Consider the following 18,828-nt stretch of genomic DNA (forward strand, 5'->3'; position numbering starts at 1 on the left):
GCGTGGAAAGCTCTAAGACATCTCAGATCTGGGAACAGTAAAATGCACACACACACACACACACACACACACACACACACACACACACACACACACACACACACACACACACACACACACATACACACACAATTTTTTGGGCTCCATCTTCAAAGAGGGACTGAGACACAGGAGGCAGTGAGCTGAGGGGGAGAGAGGAGACACAGACGTGCTCTTCACACGCTAGAGCAAATCCCATTCCCTGCCTCCGCACACTGACTTAAAGGGGAGCGTCAGGTCTGACTGTAGCTTTATCTGTCTCTCTGAGGGCAAGGAACACTTTCCTAACCTAACCATGCACCCAGCTTGGAGTACGCTCAGACATTATATCAAGTCATCCTTATGCATAACACCAAGGGGAAATAATCGAGGTTTCACAGGACAAAAGGAGTGTAATATGGAGCGTCGTTGCTGCAGTTACTACTGGCCTCCAATAGGGGCTGATACGTTTCTGCTTTTGTGTAATAATGTATTTATTGTACAGGGATTTAGTGATACTATGATGTGGTGTCATTTCATCGGGCTGTATCTGGAATAAGCAGTACTCTGCAATACCAAATCCTTTCTGCGCACATTTTTCATCTTTCAAAAGCCAATGAACTTGAAACGACTAAAATACTTGAATAAATATGTGGGAGCTCTGGCAACAGTGTGCCGCTTTCTCCATTTTTTTCTCCATGATTCCTTGTAAGCCTCTGCACTCCAGCAGCTGCTAAAAAAGCATTTACTGGGATGTGCGTATGTCTCTCCTCTCGTTCACCACGTTACAGAAGCTACATTCAGATGTGCTTAGATAATTACACGGAACAATGGGCTTCATGGATTTACAGCTCAGAGAATGCACAGAAAAATGCCTTTTAAAAAAATCTATACATGCATACACACACACACACACATCTATCTATGTATGTATCTTCATCTTTATCTATCCAGTGGTGGAAAAAAGTTTTCGGACACCCCATGCATTTGTGAAATATTGCATTAACAAATCACTCTCTGGTCTTCAAGTGCAATTTCTTTTAGTACAGTCACAGCCAAAATACTAAACAAATCCTAAAAAAGCCATTAAAAACTTCAAATTGATTGGTTCCATAAAAATACATAAGAAATTTTGAGTATTGGGTCATTTTGGTACCAGTGATGAAGGTCGCTCTTTTTATTAAAAGACACAATTTTTGTTGCCGAGCTTCGTGTCTATATAAAGCCAGCACATTTGAAAGTTCTTCAGACATAAAAATGGCTAAAACAAGGAACCTAACGCAGGAAACACGCCTGAAGATAAAGATTAAACTGTCAAGAATTTAGTTTTGTTAGTTTTTCTTGTAAAGAATAAACAAAAAAATATCATTTGTATTTGTTTGTATCTGTCTAATGCAGCCACACCTTTTGAAACACAAAAAAGATTTTTCCACAAATATTTCATGGTAATATTTGAGATTGTGTAAAATTTTAAGGGTGTCCGAAAACTTTTTTCCACCACTGTATATGCACACATAGATATATAGAAGATATATAGAGATATATAGATATATAGAAGAAGATAAATTATAAGTACCAGCTTTAGCCTGCAGAGTAATTACTTAATCAGTGGTCAAATCAAGAATCCCTTCTTAAGAGCCTTGGATTTCACTGTAGTCATGCTGTGTGTGTGTGTGTGTGTGTGTGTGTGTGCGGGGAGTAGGGGTGGAGGGTGAGGGGGGGTGATCCAAAAACCAAAGCTCATTTCACACCTTGTCCCTCCGTCTCTGCTGAGACTCAATTGGACGGAGGATCTGGTAGCAGAGAGGGAGAGGGAGCCGGCTGAATTCGTCACGTCACGCTAATCTCGGGGGCCTTTTTCACAGCAGATCAGTCAGCCGATGTGCCGAGGTATTCAAGTTGTGTTTACAGATGCTTTGACAGCCAAGTTATTTATAGGCCCGCACTATATCACACCATTAGGTTTGCTAATGTGAAGCCTACATGCCCAACTGCATACCCAGACTGCTGCTGTTTACCGAGGCCTTTATCTGTTTAATAATATGGGAGAGCTGATGCAGGTGGGCGAGACTGGTGGCGGCGGCGGTGGCGGCGGCGCCGGTGTGTGTGTGTGTGTGTGTGCCTTTAATCTACATACGAACACTGTGTATGATCTTTTTATTGCTACAGCGCTTAATGTGCTGTTGATGCTCAGATAATCAGAGATATACACTTTCAAAGCCAGCAGCTGCACATGTTTGACTCGCTCTAATGAAAAAGTCTCTCGGTGTTTATGAGTCTGTTCGTCATCCCTGTATGTACTTATTCCTCACTTAGGAAGGCTTCAAACGAAAGCCCGGCCTTCCCCCTCAAGTTGTTCAGCGCCTTAGGGTTTGCATGACTTATTTGTTTAGGAAGTATTAGCTGTAGGAGGGCTGGGATGAAGGATTGCTGCCTTGGCTTAACAAGTGCACCTCAGCCGCCTGGACCCGTATAAGCCTGTTAAAACACACACTGACGGAGGAGTGTTATTCCATAATGCTCTACATCTATTTTAGAAAACACTCCTTACTTCAGTTCATCGTTCATGTCAAAAGAGTAGAGGAGTCGGTCTGTGGAAGTGTTACCTTTTGGTGCATCGACGCTATAAAGTTCCACATTTTTATTTTATTGCATCAGTCGGTGTCCCTTCTTGAAAGGATAGGTTAGGGATTTTTCATCCAAGGCCATTTTAAAATGTTGATTCCCATCATTTATCACAATGCATAGGGCAACCGCACGGTTAGCTTTAGTCATGAGAAACTTACCACTCCAGTTCAACATGGCTCCTACTTTTAGCCTCAAAAAAACATTGTAAATGTCCTTGCTTAAAACAGGAGGCTCACAGCGTGGCCCACCCAAACATGACTGCAAACTGACTGCTTTTAGTTTTATTAAATTTAAGTTTGAAGCTTTGGTAGGCCCCGTGAAGGAAAATTCAGAGTTTCTTCTTCTTCTTATCATTCATTCAGCCGAGTTGACACCATCAGCGATATGTTACTGCAGATCAGAAATTTACAAGACAGATGTACGCAGGGTGTTAATGTGTGATTTACGTGTGAGATGATGCATCATAAATAACACCTAATTAGAAAGCATTTGCAACCGTTTTGTTTTTTGTTTTTTTTGTTGTTTGTTTTTTTTGGCCAGACACGTATTTGATGATGCTGTGAGTGTCCTGTTTTCAAGGGACACTCAAAGCATCATCAAGGATGCTGTGAGTGTCCCTCACACCATCCTTGAGGACCTTTACGGGCTCCCCAGTGGTTCACGTGGTAGAGCGCGTACCACATGAGGCTAAGGTCCTTACGGCAACAGCCTGGGGTTGATTTCCGACCGAGCCCCATGCTGCGCGTCATCCCGTCTCTCTTTCCTGCTTTTCCTGTCTCTCTCCACTGTCACTAATCAAATACAGTGGTCCCTCGTTAATCGCGGGAGTTACGTTCTAAAAATAACCGCAATAGGCGAAATCCGCGAAGGAGTCCGCTTTATTTTTTACAATTATTATAGATGTTTTAAGGCTGTAAAACCCCTCACTACACACTTTATACACTTTTCTCAGACAGGCATGAACATTTTCTCACTTTTCTCTCTTGTTTAAACACTGTCAAAGTTCAAACCTTCGTAGAAAAATAAGTCCAGTAAAAAAAAAAAAAAAAAAAAAAAAAAAAAAAAAAAAGCATGCAAAATTGCACAAAAAAAATCCGCGAAACTGCGATGCCGCGAAAGGTGAACCGTGTTATAGCGAGGGACAACTGTAAAGCGAAATGCCAAAAAATCATCTTTAATAAAGGCTGAAAATTAGCGTCCAGGATGGTATCACAGACAAGAAGCTGCAGCAGTGTAGTAATTTTTTTTACTCTAAAGCAAGCTACTGTTGAGGTTGTACATTATGGGTGGAAAATACTGAAATCATCCTTTAACATGTTTGAGATCCCTGATTTTGAAAGAAAACCTTTCAAAAACAAGCCATGATCTACAGCATAATTGTATTGAATTGTAGGCAGAAGCAGAACGTACAGTTTATGAGCGTACATTTTCTGCAGCGAGTTCAAAAGGTAAATCTGCTCCGTCCATTCAGGACTATCACTTCTCTCAAGGCCGGTATCGCTGGCAGGAGCCGATGTGAGCTGATTCTCAGAGGTTATTTTAGGTTTTAATGAGTGATCTCTGTATTGATTTCCTCGCTGTTCTTATGTATTCAGTCTTGTTCCGACACCGGGGGCTTTGTTCATGGATTGCACAGGGCCGTGAGAATGATGCGAATGTGAGGGTAAAACGAGATGCACCGAGAGACAAAACGGTGCAAAGGTGTGTGTGTGTGTGTTTCAAAGTCAGCAATTTTATAAAGGATTGCACTTAGTTACGTTTTAAATCTCATCATTTACAGAGGTACAGGTTTTGTTGGATCTCTAGAAACTCTGCTGTTTAAAATTGTTCATATTTCTATTTTTTTATATATTCCTTGTTTATAGTGTATATATTGCTTGCTGCTAGTTATCATCTGTTTATACTGTAAATTTGCACATTGCCCACATCTATGCACATTGTATACATCTATGCACACGTTTTTTTGCACATTGGGTACTAAGATCTCTAGTGTCATCTTTTATTCTTTATTTTTTTTATTTATTTAATCTTGTAATCTGTGGATACTGTTGAAAACTGTGAATTTCCCTCGGGATGAATAAAGTATCTATCTATCTATCTCTATCTATCTAGAAACACTGAAACATTGGACCATGGCTCATAGAGTCACTTCTAAATTTCCACCTGCAAGAATCAAGTTTGAACATTGTGCTGTTTTCCTTTTTGAAAAAATTGCATCTAACAAAATACATTTTATATAAGCTGCTTTTTACTTTTACTTGAGTAGGTTTTTACAGTAGTACTTAAGTAGTACTTAAGTGTAATATCAGCACAGTAACGATACTCCAACTTGAGCTGCCATTTCAAGTGCTCTTTTCAGTACTGTTTGCTGCATCCATATTTAGTCAGAATGTCACCAGGCTCTGATTTCTGTCTAGAGTGTCTGGGAATATATGTGTCTGTTTATGTGTCTGTGTATGATATATTGGGAGTGCTGAAATATGTGAGATTAGTATGTGTTGCCACGTGTCTAGGATTTGCAGTGGCTGACTCTCGCTCAGTGCACATTAATAGGATGGTTGTGGAGATGGGATCCACTCTCTTGTTGCATATTACACATGCAATTATACCTCTGGCCTCCCAATGTGCCAGCGCTGTTATCAGGTGGAAACAGACTCTCCTCCTTGCAGCAGTGTGTGCCCGCGAGAGAGAGCGAAAATGCAGGCGCACATTTTTAACATTTATTTCACGTGTGTTCGAGTCTTTAGAATAGATTGAGTCTGCATTGAGTCTAACGCTGCCGTCCCCGCTCGCTCCTAACCTCCTCCTCCTCCTCCTCCTCTTCTCTCAATTTCACCGCAGAACCAGGCGGAGGCCCACTATAAGGGACACAAGCACGCCCGGAAGCTCAAAGCCATGGAGGCCCAGAAGAACAGACAGAGGCGAGCCGGGGAGGCCTCGTCGGCGGGACGGGAGAGAGACCGGGACCGGGACCGGGAGAGGGACCGGGAACGAGATCGGGACAGGAGCAAGACGCCCGCTGCCGCCATCACGGCTGAGGCAACGCTCCCCGCACTCATGGACACAAGTCTGATGGAGGGAACAAGTAAGACAGCGGACAGAGACGGAAAACAAGAAATACAGGCGCGCTATTTGTTACCAGTTGTTCGCCACCTTTTTGATGATCTCTTTATTGCATTCTGGTTCCTCATGTCCCGCTGTTCCCCTCTTGCACTCCATTTCACTTTGCGATCCTGCCTTTCGTCTTTCTAATATGTCTTCATCACTTCCCCTACGACGAAGCCTTCTCATCCTTCTCACATCATCTGTATCTCATCCCATTTCTCTCCTGCACTCCCTTCGTCTTCACCTTCCTCCATACTGTATGTCTTTAGTCCTTTCTGTCCTTTATTATTATTTTTCTCTCCCATCCCATAGGATGGAGGGAAAGAGGTTGTCGTTGCATCCTCTATGCCCTCCCCTCCTCCCTCGTACTGTCCTCAGCCCCCTCCAACCTGGGCGCTTCTCAACACACGCCGTGTGATGGATGGAAAGCTCTGGAGCTGCGGGATTGTGGGATGTCTGGGAGCGAGGGATGTTGTGTTAATAAAGGGACTGGCTGAGATTGATTGGAGTCCCAGCGGGGTCGTTTTTACTCCGTTTGCCTCTTAATTTCTCCCTCTTGACTCCCCTTCGCTCCCCCTCGCTCGCTCCGATCTATCTTGGTTAGAGAGGTTAGCTGCAGAACAAGAATTGGCACATTTGTGTAACATGAAAGCGCAAACACAAAGCGCTGCCCGAGTTGAGAGGGAGTAAAATAGTGGTTAGAGGCTTTTCATTTGAAGGCTTGTCAAAGAGAAATGCGGCTGAAAGAAATCAAAGGCACCCATCTTCCTTTGCTTGAAGTTAAATGTTTTCATTTTTGTGGTGTAAATATAGACATTTTAAGTTTTGATAAAGAAAGAAAAGAGCTCGGGTTTCTTTCAGCGCCATGCTTGAATGAATGTTGACTTTACCACCAGATCAGGCCGCAACTTTTGCTTAAAAAGCGTGAACTGCTCTGATAGCATTTGGGCTGCAGAATGAACCCATTACCTTCACTTATTGCACTTGTCTTAGTCCAGACTTTTCATTTTTCCGTCCGAAGCAGTGGGAGCGGAGGAGCAGTGGAGCAGTTTCCCTCCTCTCTCTTCCACTGTCGCACTTCATCCTCTCTACTTCCTTTGCCCCGCAGTAGATCGCTATCTGAACTGAATTTCAAAATGCGCTTGGATGCTAGAGGGAATATCAGAGAAGAGATATGAAGGTATTGGGTAAGAAGGGAGAGTCTGTACTTTATCCCCCTCATACACACAGACGTGCGCGTTGACCCACACGCATTCGCGCGCGCACACACACGCACACAAAAACACTCTCACACAAGCACACATTTTTGCCCTAAGCACTGAAAGTCTCCTTCAGAAAGGAGAGAGTGGACAAAAGACTGGGAGTCTGATAACACTCTCATCAAATCTCATTTTAATATTCCGCCGTTGCAGGGAGTGGTCTGAAAGAGGGAAGCAGAAGCAGAGACGAAACGAGGTGATGAGTGGAAAATGAAAGATAAGATAAAATGAATGAAGGAGAGAGAGAGAGAGAGAGAGGCGGAGGAATGAGAGAGGGAACAGGAGGGAGGTCCGCGGAGAGAGAAAGCAGATAAGTCATAGCTAGTTTTTATGCTGTGAATAATTTTACAGTTCCAAGGCAATTTTGTGAGGAGGAACACTCTTTAATAAGCCCAATTGTGTGATTGGCCTGATGTGAAATTGAAATGCAGCAGAGCGAGCCAATGGCGGCACGCACCACAATGCCAACCTGTAATGGAATAGCACTCCAAATTAACACTCTATGAAATTAGTTATGTCTGCCATGAAACTGAAGGCTGGTGGGGGGGCTATCGGAGGGTAATGCCCGCATTGTCTGCCATCAAAAACCAATAATGCACCTGTCTGCCGCTCCTCTCAGAAAACTGGCTTAATCAGTCATAAACAGACTTCCTCCAGATCCACAAGGTCACCCTCCTCATCTCTATCCGTATAGAGTGTGCACACGGCTGCACATTTTTCCATTATTAGCTGCAGGAAGGTCCTTTGGCCTGGGGAGGCTGCTGACAGTCACGCTCGTGGGGGTGCAAAGTACACTGTTGCCACTACACACGAAAGCGCGCAGCATGCAGAGGTCTTTCTAAGTACATTTGGACCGGTGCCACTTGGTGAAATGGACTAGATAATGTCCATTCCCTATATTTCACGCCGTTACTAAAATGAGCTATCACAACGGAATTAGGAAACGTAGCTAGTTAGGCCCCGGCTTAATCCGTCCAGTGATTACGCTGCAATGCTTCAGCAGGTTTAATGTTGTACCATCCGGCAGGGCCAGACACAAACCCGGGACCTTAAACTTCTCAAGCAACAACGCTACCACCACACCAACAGTGTTAACCTTTGGGATTTAAAGGAATATTTCACCAAAAACCATATATTTTGTCTTCATTAACCTGCCCCCGAGTTCGCTTTTATGCCCAAAAGAAGACGTTTGCATACCTTGCAGAGAACGAAGGCTCAAAAAACTGTAGCCGTGAGAATGGAGCTGATTGACGATTTAATGCAAATTCTTAAAATCTTTGTGCAGTGTAAGTCTTGACTCTTCATTTTTATGTTCAGTATGTCCCAAACTAATGTACTTTGACTGCAGAATTGTTTATTCTGGGAAATGCCTCATGCCAGAGCATTTATGTGCATGCTCACAAGTTTAAGACACATCCCATACAATGAACATGCAGGCCGGTCATGTTCATGAGAGCTGTTTCTGGGAGTGTTTTATTCAGGAATTTGTATCTTAATTTCACTGGTTTGGGACACACTGAACATACAAATGGCGAGCCAAGACGCCATTGCTGTATGAAGAGTGTGAGAATTTGAAATGAAATGTCATATTTTTGTTGCTGCTGTTTGGCCATCTCTCTGATCAACTCCATTCTAACAGAAATGGCTGCGGTTTTTGATTAAAATTTTATTTGTCAGACATTCGCAACAAGTCAAGACACAAAACGATGTATTTTGGATGAAGTATTCCATTAATACAGCCAACAAACTTGTGTTACGGCCTACATTTAACTGCCAGATCCTTCACACCCTGTCTATCGCAATACAATCATTTACGTATTTTGTTTGGTTGTTCAGTTTTGAAATATGCGTTGTGAATAATTTCGATCACGTTGTAGTAAGACTTCTCGGTCAGCCAGTGAGAGGGAGGCGAGTTAGTGTCTGGAGACAGAGACAGAGGGCCTGCATCATCCCTGACAAGCATCACTCACCCCGGGCTTTGATTGGCTCCGCTGTTGAAACATCTTCAAGGGGACTCCGTCTGTCATACACACGACGATGATGATTTAGGGCAAGAGTTTTCCCCCAGGAAGCTGTTTATGTTCTGAGACCGTCTTGAACCAGTGGTTGCAGTCAAAACCGATCCCTTACTGTGTATGTGAGGGTGTGCAGGCGAATTAAGCTTAATGAGTCCAATCTTTATATTCATTTGGTACTTGGCTGTGGTTAAAGTTCTCACCGGATCAATCTACTGAGCAGCCATCACTTCAAATGTGTTTACACTCTAATCCTGTCAGGGTTTAATTGGACTTTTAAGACTTGGATTAAAATTCCCTTCAAGTAAAAGAAAAATAGATTGCCAGCACAACATTGATCTGAATATCCATATTTTGCTAGTGTGTGATTTTCCGAGTTCCACTCCACAGCGGCTGAGCCAATATACTAGCCCTGTGTCTGACAGTTTGCCAATCTTGGTGGCAGTCCCTGCCATCATGCAGACAGTCAGAGGGCAAGTGGGATGATTGACAAGCAGACAGACAGGAGGTGTTTTCCAGGCAAAGGGTGGGGGGGGGGGATCCCTAGTGCTGTATCTGTGTCACAGCATTTTCAACCCCAGTCTGCAATCAGCAGCTGGTTTAATATGAGAACCATGAGTTCGCGTAGCTATTTTTTTTTTTTTTTTTTTTTTTTTTCTTGGCTGTTCAAATTTGGGTTTTGCTTCTTAAAAGCCTGGATACCTGAAACTCAGGAGGGATATCTGAAATTATTCTTTGCTGAATGAGGTCCTTTATGATCCAAGACCTCCGGATTTTCAGAGAGGACTTTGATTCCCACCAGCCTCCATGTCTTGCTCGGTAAGGTGCCCGCTAAATCCATTGATCAGTATCACTCCTCTCGAGGGACTTCTCAGGTGGCCCTGTCTTTCACATAAGCTCAGGATCATACCAACCAGCCCCCCACTCCCTCTATACCAGGAGAGCTAGAATCCCCCGGGGGTCATTCTCATTACAGCGGGGGGACTGTCTAATCTTGCTCTTATATAGGTGCCTTTTCTGCAGTGGGAATGAAAGAGGAAGACCCTTATCTCCAATGATGAATTTACTTTGGAACGTAAAAGGGAAAATCAATGGAGCGCAGTTGCATTGAAGAGGGATGGTGTGTGTGTGTGTGTGTGTGGTTGTGGGGGGTGCACATTGAATGAAATGGATATATTCAGTAAGCATTGCACACAGAGCTCCGAGGTGAAGTGTGTGACTCCCCCAGGAGGGCAAATGGGTGAGGGGGAAATGTGTGTAATGGAACCTCCGTGGCTTATTGGCCCGGCCGTCGATGGGTTTGTTTATATTGACTGAGTTCTTGGTCCTTCACTTGATATTTGAATAGTAAGGGGAGCAGAATGGGAAAGCGAAAGAAAGAAGAGGGGAGGGGGTGGAAGTGGGCGGATGGCATTTTACTCCTCTAAACCACTGCTAATCTAGTCCGTTCCACATGGTTTAAAACAAAAGCTGATACTATATCGGAAAATGCCACAAAGCTAGCTCTTGAGCAGCACCCCTTAATGACTGCTCCCATATTAGGCCTACATTAAAAATGGAATGGTTATTTGGAGATAAGTTCTGCTGAATTTAAATTAGCTCTCAAAAAGTTTATGCCATCTCAAAACATGATCTGATTTTTGACTACTTGAGCTTGCAGTGGTATTTTTCCAGCTATTTATGCAGCAGCCGAACATCAGTCCTGTACGACAGCATCACGCTCTGTGGGGCGTCTATTGATTTGGATAGAGAAAGCTAACTACTGTATTTATAACAAAATACTGTTGTTGTTGATGTTCCTTTCATTGCTGCCTTTTTTTTTTTTTTTGCGCAGGTCTTCAGTCGGATCTAGAACCAGCTAACCTAGAGGTGAAGCTTGAAGAGAGTCCCAGAAGCTCAGTCATGCTGACGCCTGTGTCTGAGGATTCCTCTGTGGAGCTGGCCACTCTGTCCCCTCCGCAGGTCTCCCCATCCTCCCAGCTCTCTGAGACCGCCTCAGACACCAGTGCGCCTGAGGTCCCGGAGGCCACAGAGGCCCCGGGCCCGGCCACGGAGTCAGGCGCCCAGCTGGACACCTCCAGCACGGACGGGGAGCCCCGCACAGATGAGGACAAGGACCCCAAGAAGAGCAAGGCTCACCTCCACTGTCCTGTCTGCAAAGTCACAGTCAACTCCACCTCCCAGCTGGAAGCACACAACAGTGGTAAGAAGATACGGTGATACTCAGGCTTGTACTTTCCCTTCAGATCAGATACAGCAGCCACACATAGGGAAAACCCCCCTACCTACTCTCTCTTTATTCTCTTTTATTTCTATTCGTTTTAGTGTTACTGCAGTTTGCACTAGCATGTGGTCAGAGGAATATAGTGGCACTTAATTTTTGATGTTTGTCATATTCAGTGATCTAGGGAACTGAAGTACTCTTTGTAAGTCACTCTTGATGAGAGCATTAGCCAAACACCTAAAAAGGTAGATGTAAAACCACCTGATTTGCATTGTAAAAAACCTCGCCAGCTCCCTGCCTCTCTCCACCAGGTACAAAGCACAAACTGATGCTGGAGGGTCAGAGTGTCCAACCTCGGCGCAGGGGAAAAGTGGTGGCAGCGCGTGCAGCTTGCAAGAGCAAGCGGTTGGGCAGCAAAGGCAGCGTGGGCATGCCCAGCAAGAACTTCCAGTGTGAAGTGTGTGAGATCTTTGTGAACTCCGAGACCCAGCTGAGCCAGGTGAGGCCAAGAGGGGAGGAGGGCATCTTACCTACAGTGTACAAGTGCGCATGCAAAGGAGTAGATGCAGAGTTTTACTTCACGCCTGTTTAATCAGAGATGGCTGCACGATATCTAAAGCCAGACTCAGGGAAGGGACTGTGTTGCTAAATGTGAATGTGACTATCTGGCCCAGGGATGGTTTCCAGCATCAAAGGTGCTCCAGCAGGCGCCATAACAAATTCATAGATCACAATGGCATGCTGAATGAACTCTAGCACCAAAAATATCAGAAGAGATTGGCTGTAAAGTGGCAGGGCAGGGAGGCTAAACAGTAAGAGCTATCACATCGGGGCTTCTCTACCCTCCTGGTGCTGAGAGAAATGAAAGATGAAGAGGGGAGTTAGGGCTCGGAGAAGTCCTGTGGATTTGTCAAGGCACCCTGAGTGAGAGTGTTGCTAACCTGATAGGATTTCATTCAAAAGGCTCTGGGCAAGGACTGTTGACTCTGTGCAAGGAAAGGCATTCAAGCCCAACTAAGTCAGACAAGGCAATGGAGAAAATGCCACATGTAATTACCTCACCTTCATACATAGATGATGTGGCTATATAATTACACCAGGGAACACAATTGCCTGAACATAACCAACCACCTCCTTACACACCGAGGGACTAATATTACACATTTTCCTATGAACAGTCTAACCTCTGATGTCACACCTTAGCCTTTTCTATAAAAGCTCGCACAAAGGAACAAAACATGATATATACTAATGGTGAATGTTTTAAGATTTTATTTAATTCGCGTTGCTACAGAAGAGAGCAGGTTTTACAATGCCACAGTGCTGGAAATGTGTGTGTGAGCTCAAATTAAAACAGCAGTTTCATTTACAGCCGCATGAATGAAGCCATTCAGAGTAGCTTGTGAGTGCAGGAGACATTTATGCAGCAATTATTTTTCCACATTAGACAGATATACATCTGATGGTGTAATTGACTGGAAGGCTCTTTCGTGAGCAGGGATTTATTTACTGAATATTAATGCAAGATACGAATGCCTGAGGTATTTAATATGTGGTTACACTGGCATGGACTTTATCAAACCATGCCGGTAAAGTAATTTCTCCCCTTTTGATGTTCATTAATTCCTTCATATGAGTGAAAGGCTTGTCTGGGAAACTTTGCCTTTTGCTGAAATGGAATATGCAGAAGATATAGGATATGCTGGCTTCTGTGCAGATCCTGGCTGCACTGGCCTTAAATGCACTCCACTAGCACTGTTCAAACATCCCCCTTCCCAGGAGTGAGTTGTGCAGCAAGAGGGGGGGGGGAGACAGTGCAGCAGAAGTAGGAAGTCATTTGGTGTAATTCCTGTGCATCTCAGTCATATTGAATGTTGTATTCATTATTAATTTAATAGACTGATAACATTTGAAGTTGTTCCACCACGGCACACCAGATGCTTGTTAGCCCACTAATGGCGCTTCTGCTGGTCTCCGCAGCACATGAATAGCAGAAGGCACAAGGACAGACTGGCAGGAAAACCTCCCAAACCCAAATTCACCCCCCACAGCAAGAGCCAGCCAAGCTCCAGCTTAGCAGTAAGTCACAGCATGAAGACACAGACAAACAAATTGCCGTCGCGCAAATACGCGCGCATACACACACACTCAAGGAAGACAAACAAAAACATAATTGCATTTTTCTTACAATAGATATGCTTGAACATGGTGTAAACACGAGGCGAAATTGGAATAAATTTGGGAAATTAATCTAAATCTAGCTCTTCAACTTGCACATTTTCAAATATCTGCTTCAATTTGGCTGTGTTACAGTTTACTGATTTGACCCCAACCCTAGCACACACACACTCCAACACACACACACACACTTTACATTACATTACATTACTTGTCGGGTTTTCTCTGTCTCTGTGAACCAGCATGCCTGTGTGCCTTCACTGTCATAGAGGTTAAGCACACTGCTCTATTGCACTCAATGAGTCCCCTACCCCTGAGACAGGTCTAAAATAGTCCTGCGCTCCCCCACTGACCAGCTCTGACAACAGCAGCCTGAATCAGCACTCCAGATTAATCACTTCTCTGCTCCTGTCATATGCACACATCCCCATCTCTCCTCCTTCTCCTTATACTCTTCCTCCTCCTCCTCCTCCTCCTCCATCATCCTACAGAACGTTAGATGGAGTGGCTATGCAGGCGGGGCTGTGTCTGCCATGAAGAAAGCGTTCAGCCAGTACAACCTCACCTCCCTCTCCTCGCAGGTCAGTGGCGGGAGAGGCCGAGACTGGGGTTGGATTACAGGGCGAGAGCTTCAGATGGCTGAACTTTAGGCCTGGCCACGGGCAGGGGACTGAGCAGAAAATAAATCACGTTTACATTAACATCGCAGAGGCTTTTAGAAGAAATGCCTGCCTCTTAATCTTTGTCTTGACGGAGAGGACTACAAAACAGCAGTCATAGTCGTAGCATTCACCTTATAATGTTTAGTTGAATAATGAGACAAGCCATCAGGCAGCCAGTTCTTTCCAGTATTTATTTTTAAGGACTCTGTGAACATATGAGGTACTGTGTGTGCCATGATTTTTGCCCAGTAAACCTGGTCTGCCCTGAGTAAATGTGCACCCTTATTGTATGCCTTTTTTTTCTCACCCTCACCACTCCCACTCCTGTCTTGTCTAGACCAAACTGGCCTTGCAGAAGCAGCTGACCAAGAGCTTGACAACTGGCTTCCTGCCCAGCCCCCTCACCCCGCCAACTCTGTGCACAGTGGCAACTAACCCGCTGGCTCTGCGCCACCCAGTGGGCACCACCACCTTCATCCAGACCCCCTTCCTGGGCCCTGCACTGTTTCGGCCCGCCCCGGGGCCGTTGCGGGCCACACACACGCCCATCATCTTCTCCCCCTACTAAAGACTTGACCCACTTCCCTCTGAGCTCCACCCTCGTCCCTTTACCGAGCCCCTCAGCCCTCCTGTAGTGTGATCCCACATGACAAGGGCCACACGCAAACTATGCAGCCCGCCAGACCCAAGAAGGAAAGTGCACAAGCCCTGGCCGCGGTCGGCCACGCAGCCCGAGAGCAGTTCCTGTCATGAAGGCCAAGATCACGTCTCCCCACCATGCCTTCTGTCTGCTCCTCCTGTCATGACCGTAGGAGCGGGACAGGCCTCCAAAAGTGACTGGTGCAAGGAGGTCTCTTTTATAGCCATTTCATGGGTCAACATGGTTTGGATTATGGATATTATTGTGTAATTTATTAGAGATCAAACATAGAGAAGTCTAGATGTATGTTTAGTGTGGTTGCCACAAAATAGGTCCCTTTACTTGATGCTCTTTTGAAACACTTTTAACTTACTGGTTTTGGGGTTTTACGAAGGGTCAGCATACCATAGTCCATGACAGCACCTGAACCTAAGACATCCTCCTGTATCGCTGGACAGGCTGACTGGCCTTTTTGAGATCCACAAGCTCAAAGCAGTCAAGATCATCTGAAGTCAAATGGAATCACACTGTATCTTGGATATAGCAGAAATCAAACATCAAACATTCTGGGCAAGTACCCACTCTCAGCTTTTCAAGGAAACATGTGAAGGTCCTTGTCATGAGCTTTGTGTGGACCTATAGCTATATCCACGATGAGGCTCCATTAGCACAGTGTACACCTCCAGCCCACTCCCAAAAATTGTTTCCTCGCACTCTCAACTCACATTATTGAATCCCCTCCTCTGTCTCTTTCTCTCTCTTTCTTTCTGAGTCATAGCTCCTCATAATTTCTTTCCTACCCTGTATCCCCAGGATTAAGCACTCATTAAGGGCCTGGAAAGGTCAGCTTGTCAACTTGACTTTGTTTCAATTTGCAAATCTGTCTTCAGAAAGATTTTCATCTGCACTGCCTAAATCACACAATGCAGCTTGAGCGTTTTATTCTGGGCAAGCTAGCGGCACAAAACACATTTTTGCCAAAATGGGTGTTTCACGTCGTGAAATGCCATTAGTTCTTTTCCCATTTAGTTATTACTGGTCCTTCCCTCCTCCTCCTCCTCCCCCACAACTATCCTCACCTTATTGTTGCCCTTAATTTTCTCTTGCATTATCTCAGCACGAGATGATGAAGAGCAGGGAATGCCTCAACCCAGCACACTCACATGCAGACACAGGCGTAATGAAAACACAACAGAAAGGAAAAGACTTGATGAGGTTTCAAAGCCAAATGGAGCGTTTGGATGACAGTGGGTGGGAGCACCGCTCCACCAATACTTGATTGACATCCTGTTGTAGCGTCTGCACACCGTGAGGGAGTGAACAAAGCACAGTGCCATGGCAACCACATTAAAAGCACCTTAAAACCGATTTACTTACAGAAGCAATGAAAATTGTTTTGATTTTTATCTTTTTTTCTTTCTGTTTTGTTCTTTTTTTTTCTATAGGTGTACATTTTCGCAATTTCATGTCAATTCCAGTGAGTATTTTACAAAAAAAAAAAAGAACAATCAAGTGAGAATGATCACATTATGGTTTGTCCATGACTAAGACAAGTCAAGACATTTAAAGCAATACATTCAATAAGTTCATGTTTATGATGTGTTTTCAGTGTGTTGATGGCTTTATCTATTCTTTACTGTACCCTCCCGTAACAATGTATGATGTACTCCTACCTACACAGCTAAGGGCCAGCTCTAAATTGTCAGTGAAGAGTCATTTGGAATGATGGGTTGTTGGGATGGTACTGCCCTTGATGCTTGGTGCTCTTGGTCAGTCTCCACATGTTGTGACTCCGGGCTGAACTGCTCCATTTATAGTTGCTCTCGCACCGCGGAGAGTGCTTCAGCTCGCCATGACATTGCTGTTTCACCTTTCAGTGGAACAGGGGAACTTTTGTATGACTTTGCGCCGAGCAAACAGCGTTGCGTTCGAGACGGTTGTTCTGGTTAAGTGTCACAAGTGCAACATCCGATGTCACAGTGCTGTTCATGCCTATGTACCTCCTGCCACCCGACCACTCTCCCCGACACAAACGGACATTTGGCGAGGTCTTACAAGGACTTGGAGCGAGCACACATCCACCCTCCTTCAGTGTTTTACCCAGCAGCAACCCATTCCCACTGCTGTCCACTTAAATTACAGTAATGGAGAAAATCCTATGCATTTTTGTTGTGCAATATGTATAGTTGTCTGTGATGCAGCAACGCCATCTGTTGTGGAAACCCTGTAATTGCCATCAAGTACTAGTGCTTCTCAAAAAGAAAAACAACAACAAAAAAAAAAAAAACTACGATCCTATATTTCTGTCTGAGGCCCCCCCTCCTCCTCCCCCAAAGTCGTTTTTGGGAATACGAAGCCACCGGGTCTCCTTGCCATACCAATGTGATTCTCCCCAGTCGCACTACTCAGTGAACCAGCCAGCCTTTAATCTTCACTGTTTGTTTGTTTCTATCACTCAGTGGGAACTCTGACCTACAGAACTGAAAACAACTTCTTTCTTAAAATAAAGAAATCTAGAGAGGGCAAATTATATGTAGAAACCATAGAGTAACTATAGAGATTTTATCAGAGTTGCTATTATCTGTATCATGATGAATTGCTATCATAGAAGAGAGTAGATTACGTTATTGTAGGCTCTGTGCAGAATACAGGGAAAGGAAAATTGCTTTGCTTGTGTTCTTTTTTTTTCTCTTTGTTTATTTACATGGTTTTACCTACATGTTTTTTTTTTTTTAAGTACAAGAGACAAAAATATTTAAAACAAAATTCTGGAGTGAGTTTTTCTTTTCTTGTTGAAAGTGACTGAAATAATATTATAATAATAATATAATAATAATAATTAAAGGCCTTTTCAGACAATATCCTAAACTCAAGTTAGCCAGGCCTTCTCAGGGGTGACAGGTTGAGCGAATGCTAACATGACCATCCATTCAGGGTATCCCTCCGTAGCTCCAGAGAGCAGGAAACACTGTACTTATGGGTGGAATGACACAAAAACTTCTAGTGCTGTACCGCAGAGAGAACAAGGGGTGGATTTTGGACAATAAAGCTTTTAGAACTTGTAAAAAAAAACTTTTAGATCATGTAAATATTGATCTCTGTGCGTGTGTGTGTGCCTGGGTGTGTGTGTGTGTGTGTGTGCAAACGAATGGTGTGTGTTTGTGTGTGCGCACGCCAACTCTGCATCATGGGTGCAGTGGCAATACCAATTTATTTTATCACCGTACCGTGAAATATTAATATTCATATCTGATTCATTTTTTGACTGGCAAACAGTGACATCCCAGAAGGCTCTGCTAGGATTTGCCTTGATCTTTGAGCAATAACAAAACGTGTACGGGGGTGTGATCAAGAAGAAGCCTAAGAGTCAGACAGATGATAGTTGATTAAAATATAATGGTAACATGAATGCATTAGTCAACATGAGTCAAAATAACTTGCCTGCTCTACTTTGGACGGCTTTATGTTGAATCAGAGGAAGTGAAGAGCCTTGAAAGAGGAAATCAGTGCCATTTGAAATACTATCTATTGATCAAATACTCACTGCTGAACATATCCCACTGCCATCTTAACTGCTGAAATAATAAAAGTGGCTCAGAACTGGAATTTTATCTGTTCTTGAGGAGTTTTGGGTTCGGTGACAGTGTGTAACAGCCTCACATCACATCTGCTCTCCTGGCAACCCAGGGGTCCTTATTTCCTGCTTATTTGAAGAAACAACCAGTGATTGCAGGTTTGGTGTTTTGCCAGCACATAATGACGAAAGAGGATGGAAATAAGTTAAAGAGGCCCCGTGTGAGCAGTGCTGCATCATTGGCGCTGAGAGAAACGATACAATAATACACTTGAGTAGCTGATGTGGTTTGGAGACGGGCTAATCTCCTTTATCTTCAGATTATTCTCCACAGATGGCCACTGCATCATACTCTGGAGTGGCTCCAGCTCCTGCAGTAAGATTAAACACTGAACAATGCTCGAATCCCACTGGATTATGGAACAGTGCAGCTGACTGCTGTACTCAACATCTTCTACGTGTTGTGCCAATCTGTACAGTGTTTCCAAAGCCAACGCCGCCCGTATCCCTGTCATCCCCGAAGCC

At 44.2% G+C, this 18,828-nt stretch overlaps 1 protein-coding gene across 1 annotated transcript in view; it reads left to right on the top strand.

The window, feature by feature from the left end:
* Positions 1-17,499, top strand: part of znf385c (zinc finger protein 385C) — a 152,425-nt gene extending 134,926 nt beyond the window's left edge. Inside the window, exons 5-10 of the mRNA XM_030056988.1 lie at positions 5,488-5,731; positions 10,860-11,228; positions 11,561-11,748; positions 13,230-13,328; positions 13,919-14,008; positions 14,427-17,499. Of these exons, the coding sequence (XP_029912848.1) occupies positions 5,488-5,731; positions 10,860-11,228; positions 11,561-11,748; positions 13,230-13,328; positions 13,919-14,008; positions 14,427-14,657 (1,221 nt within the window). The 3' untranslated portion in view covers positions 14,658-17,499. The remainder of the gene's footprint in view (positions 1-5,487; positions 5,732-10,859; positions 11,229-11,560; positions 11,749-13,229; positions 13,329-13,918; positions 14,009-14,426) is intronic.
* Positions 17,500-18,828: the final 1,329 nt, after the last annotated feature.

This window comes from Myripristis murdjan, chromosome 8, assembly GCF_902150065.1.
Source record: "Myripristis murdjan chromosome 8, fMyrMur1.1, whole genome shotgun sequence".
Classification (NCBI taxonomy): domain Eukaryota; kingdom Metazoa; phylum Chordata; class Actinopteri; order Holocentriformes; family Holocentridae; genus Myripristis; species Myripristis murdjan.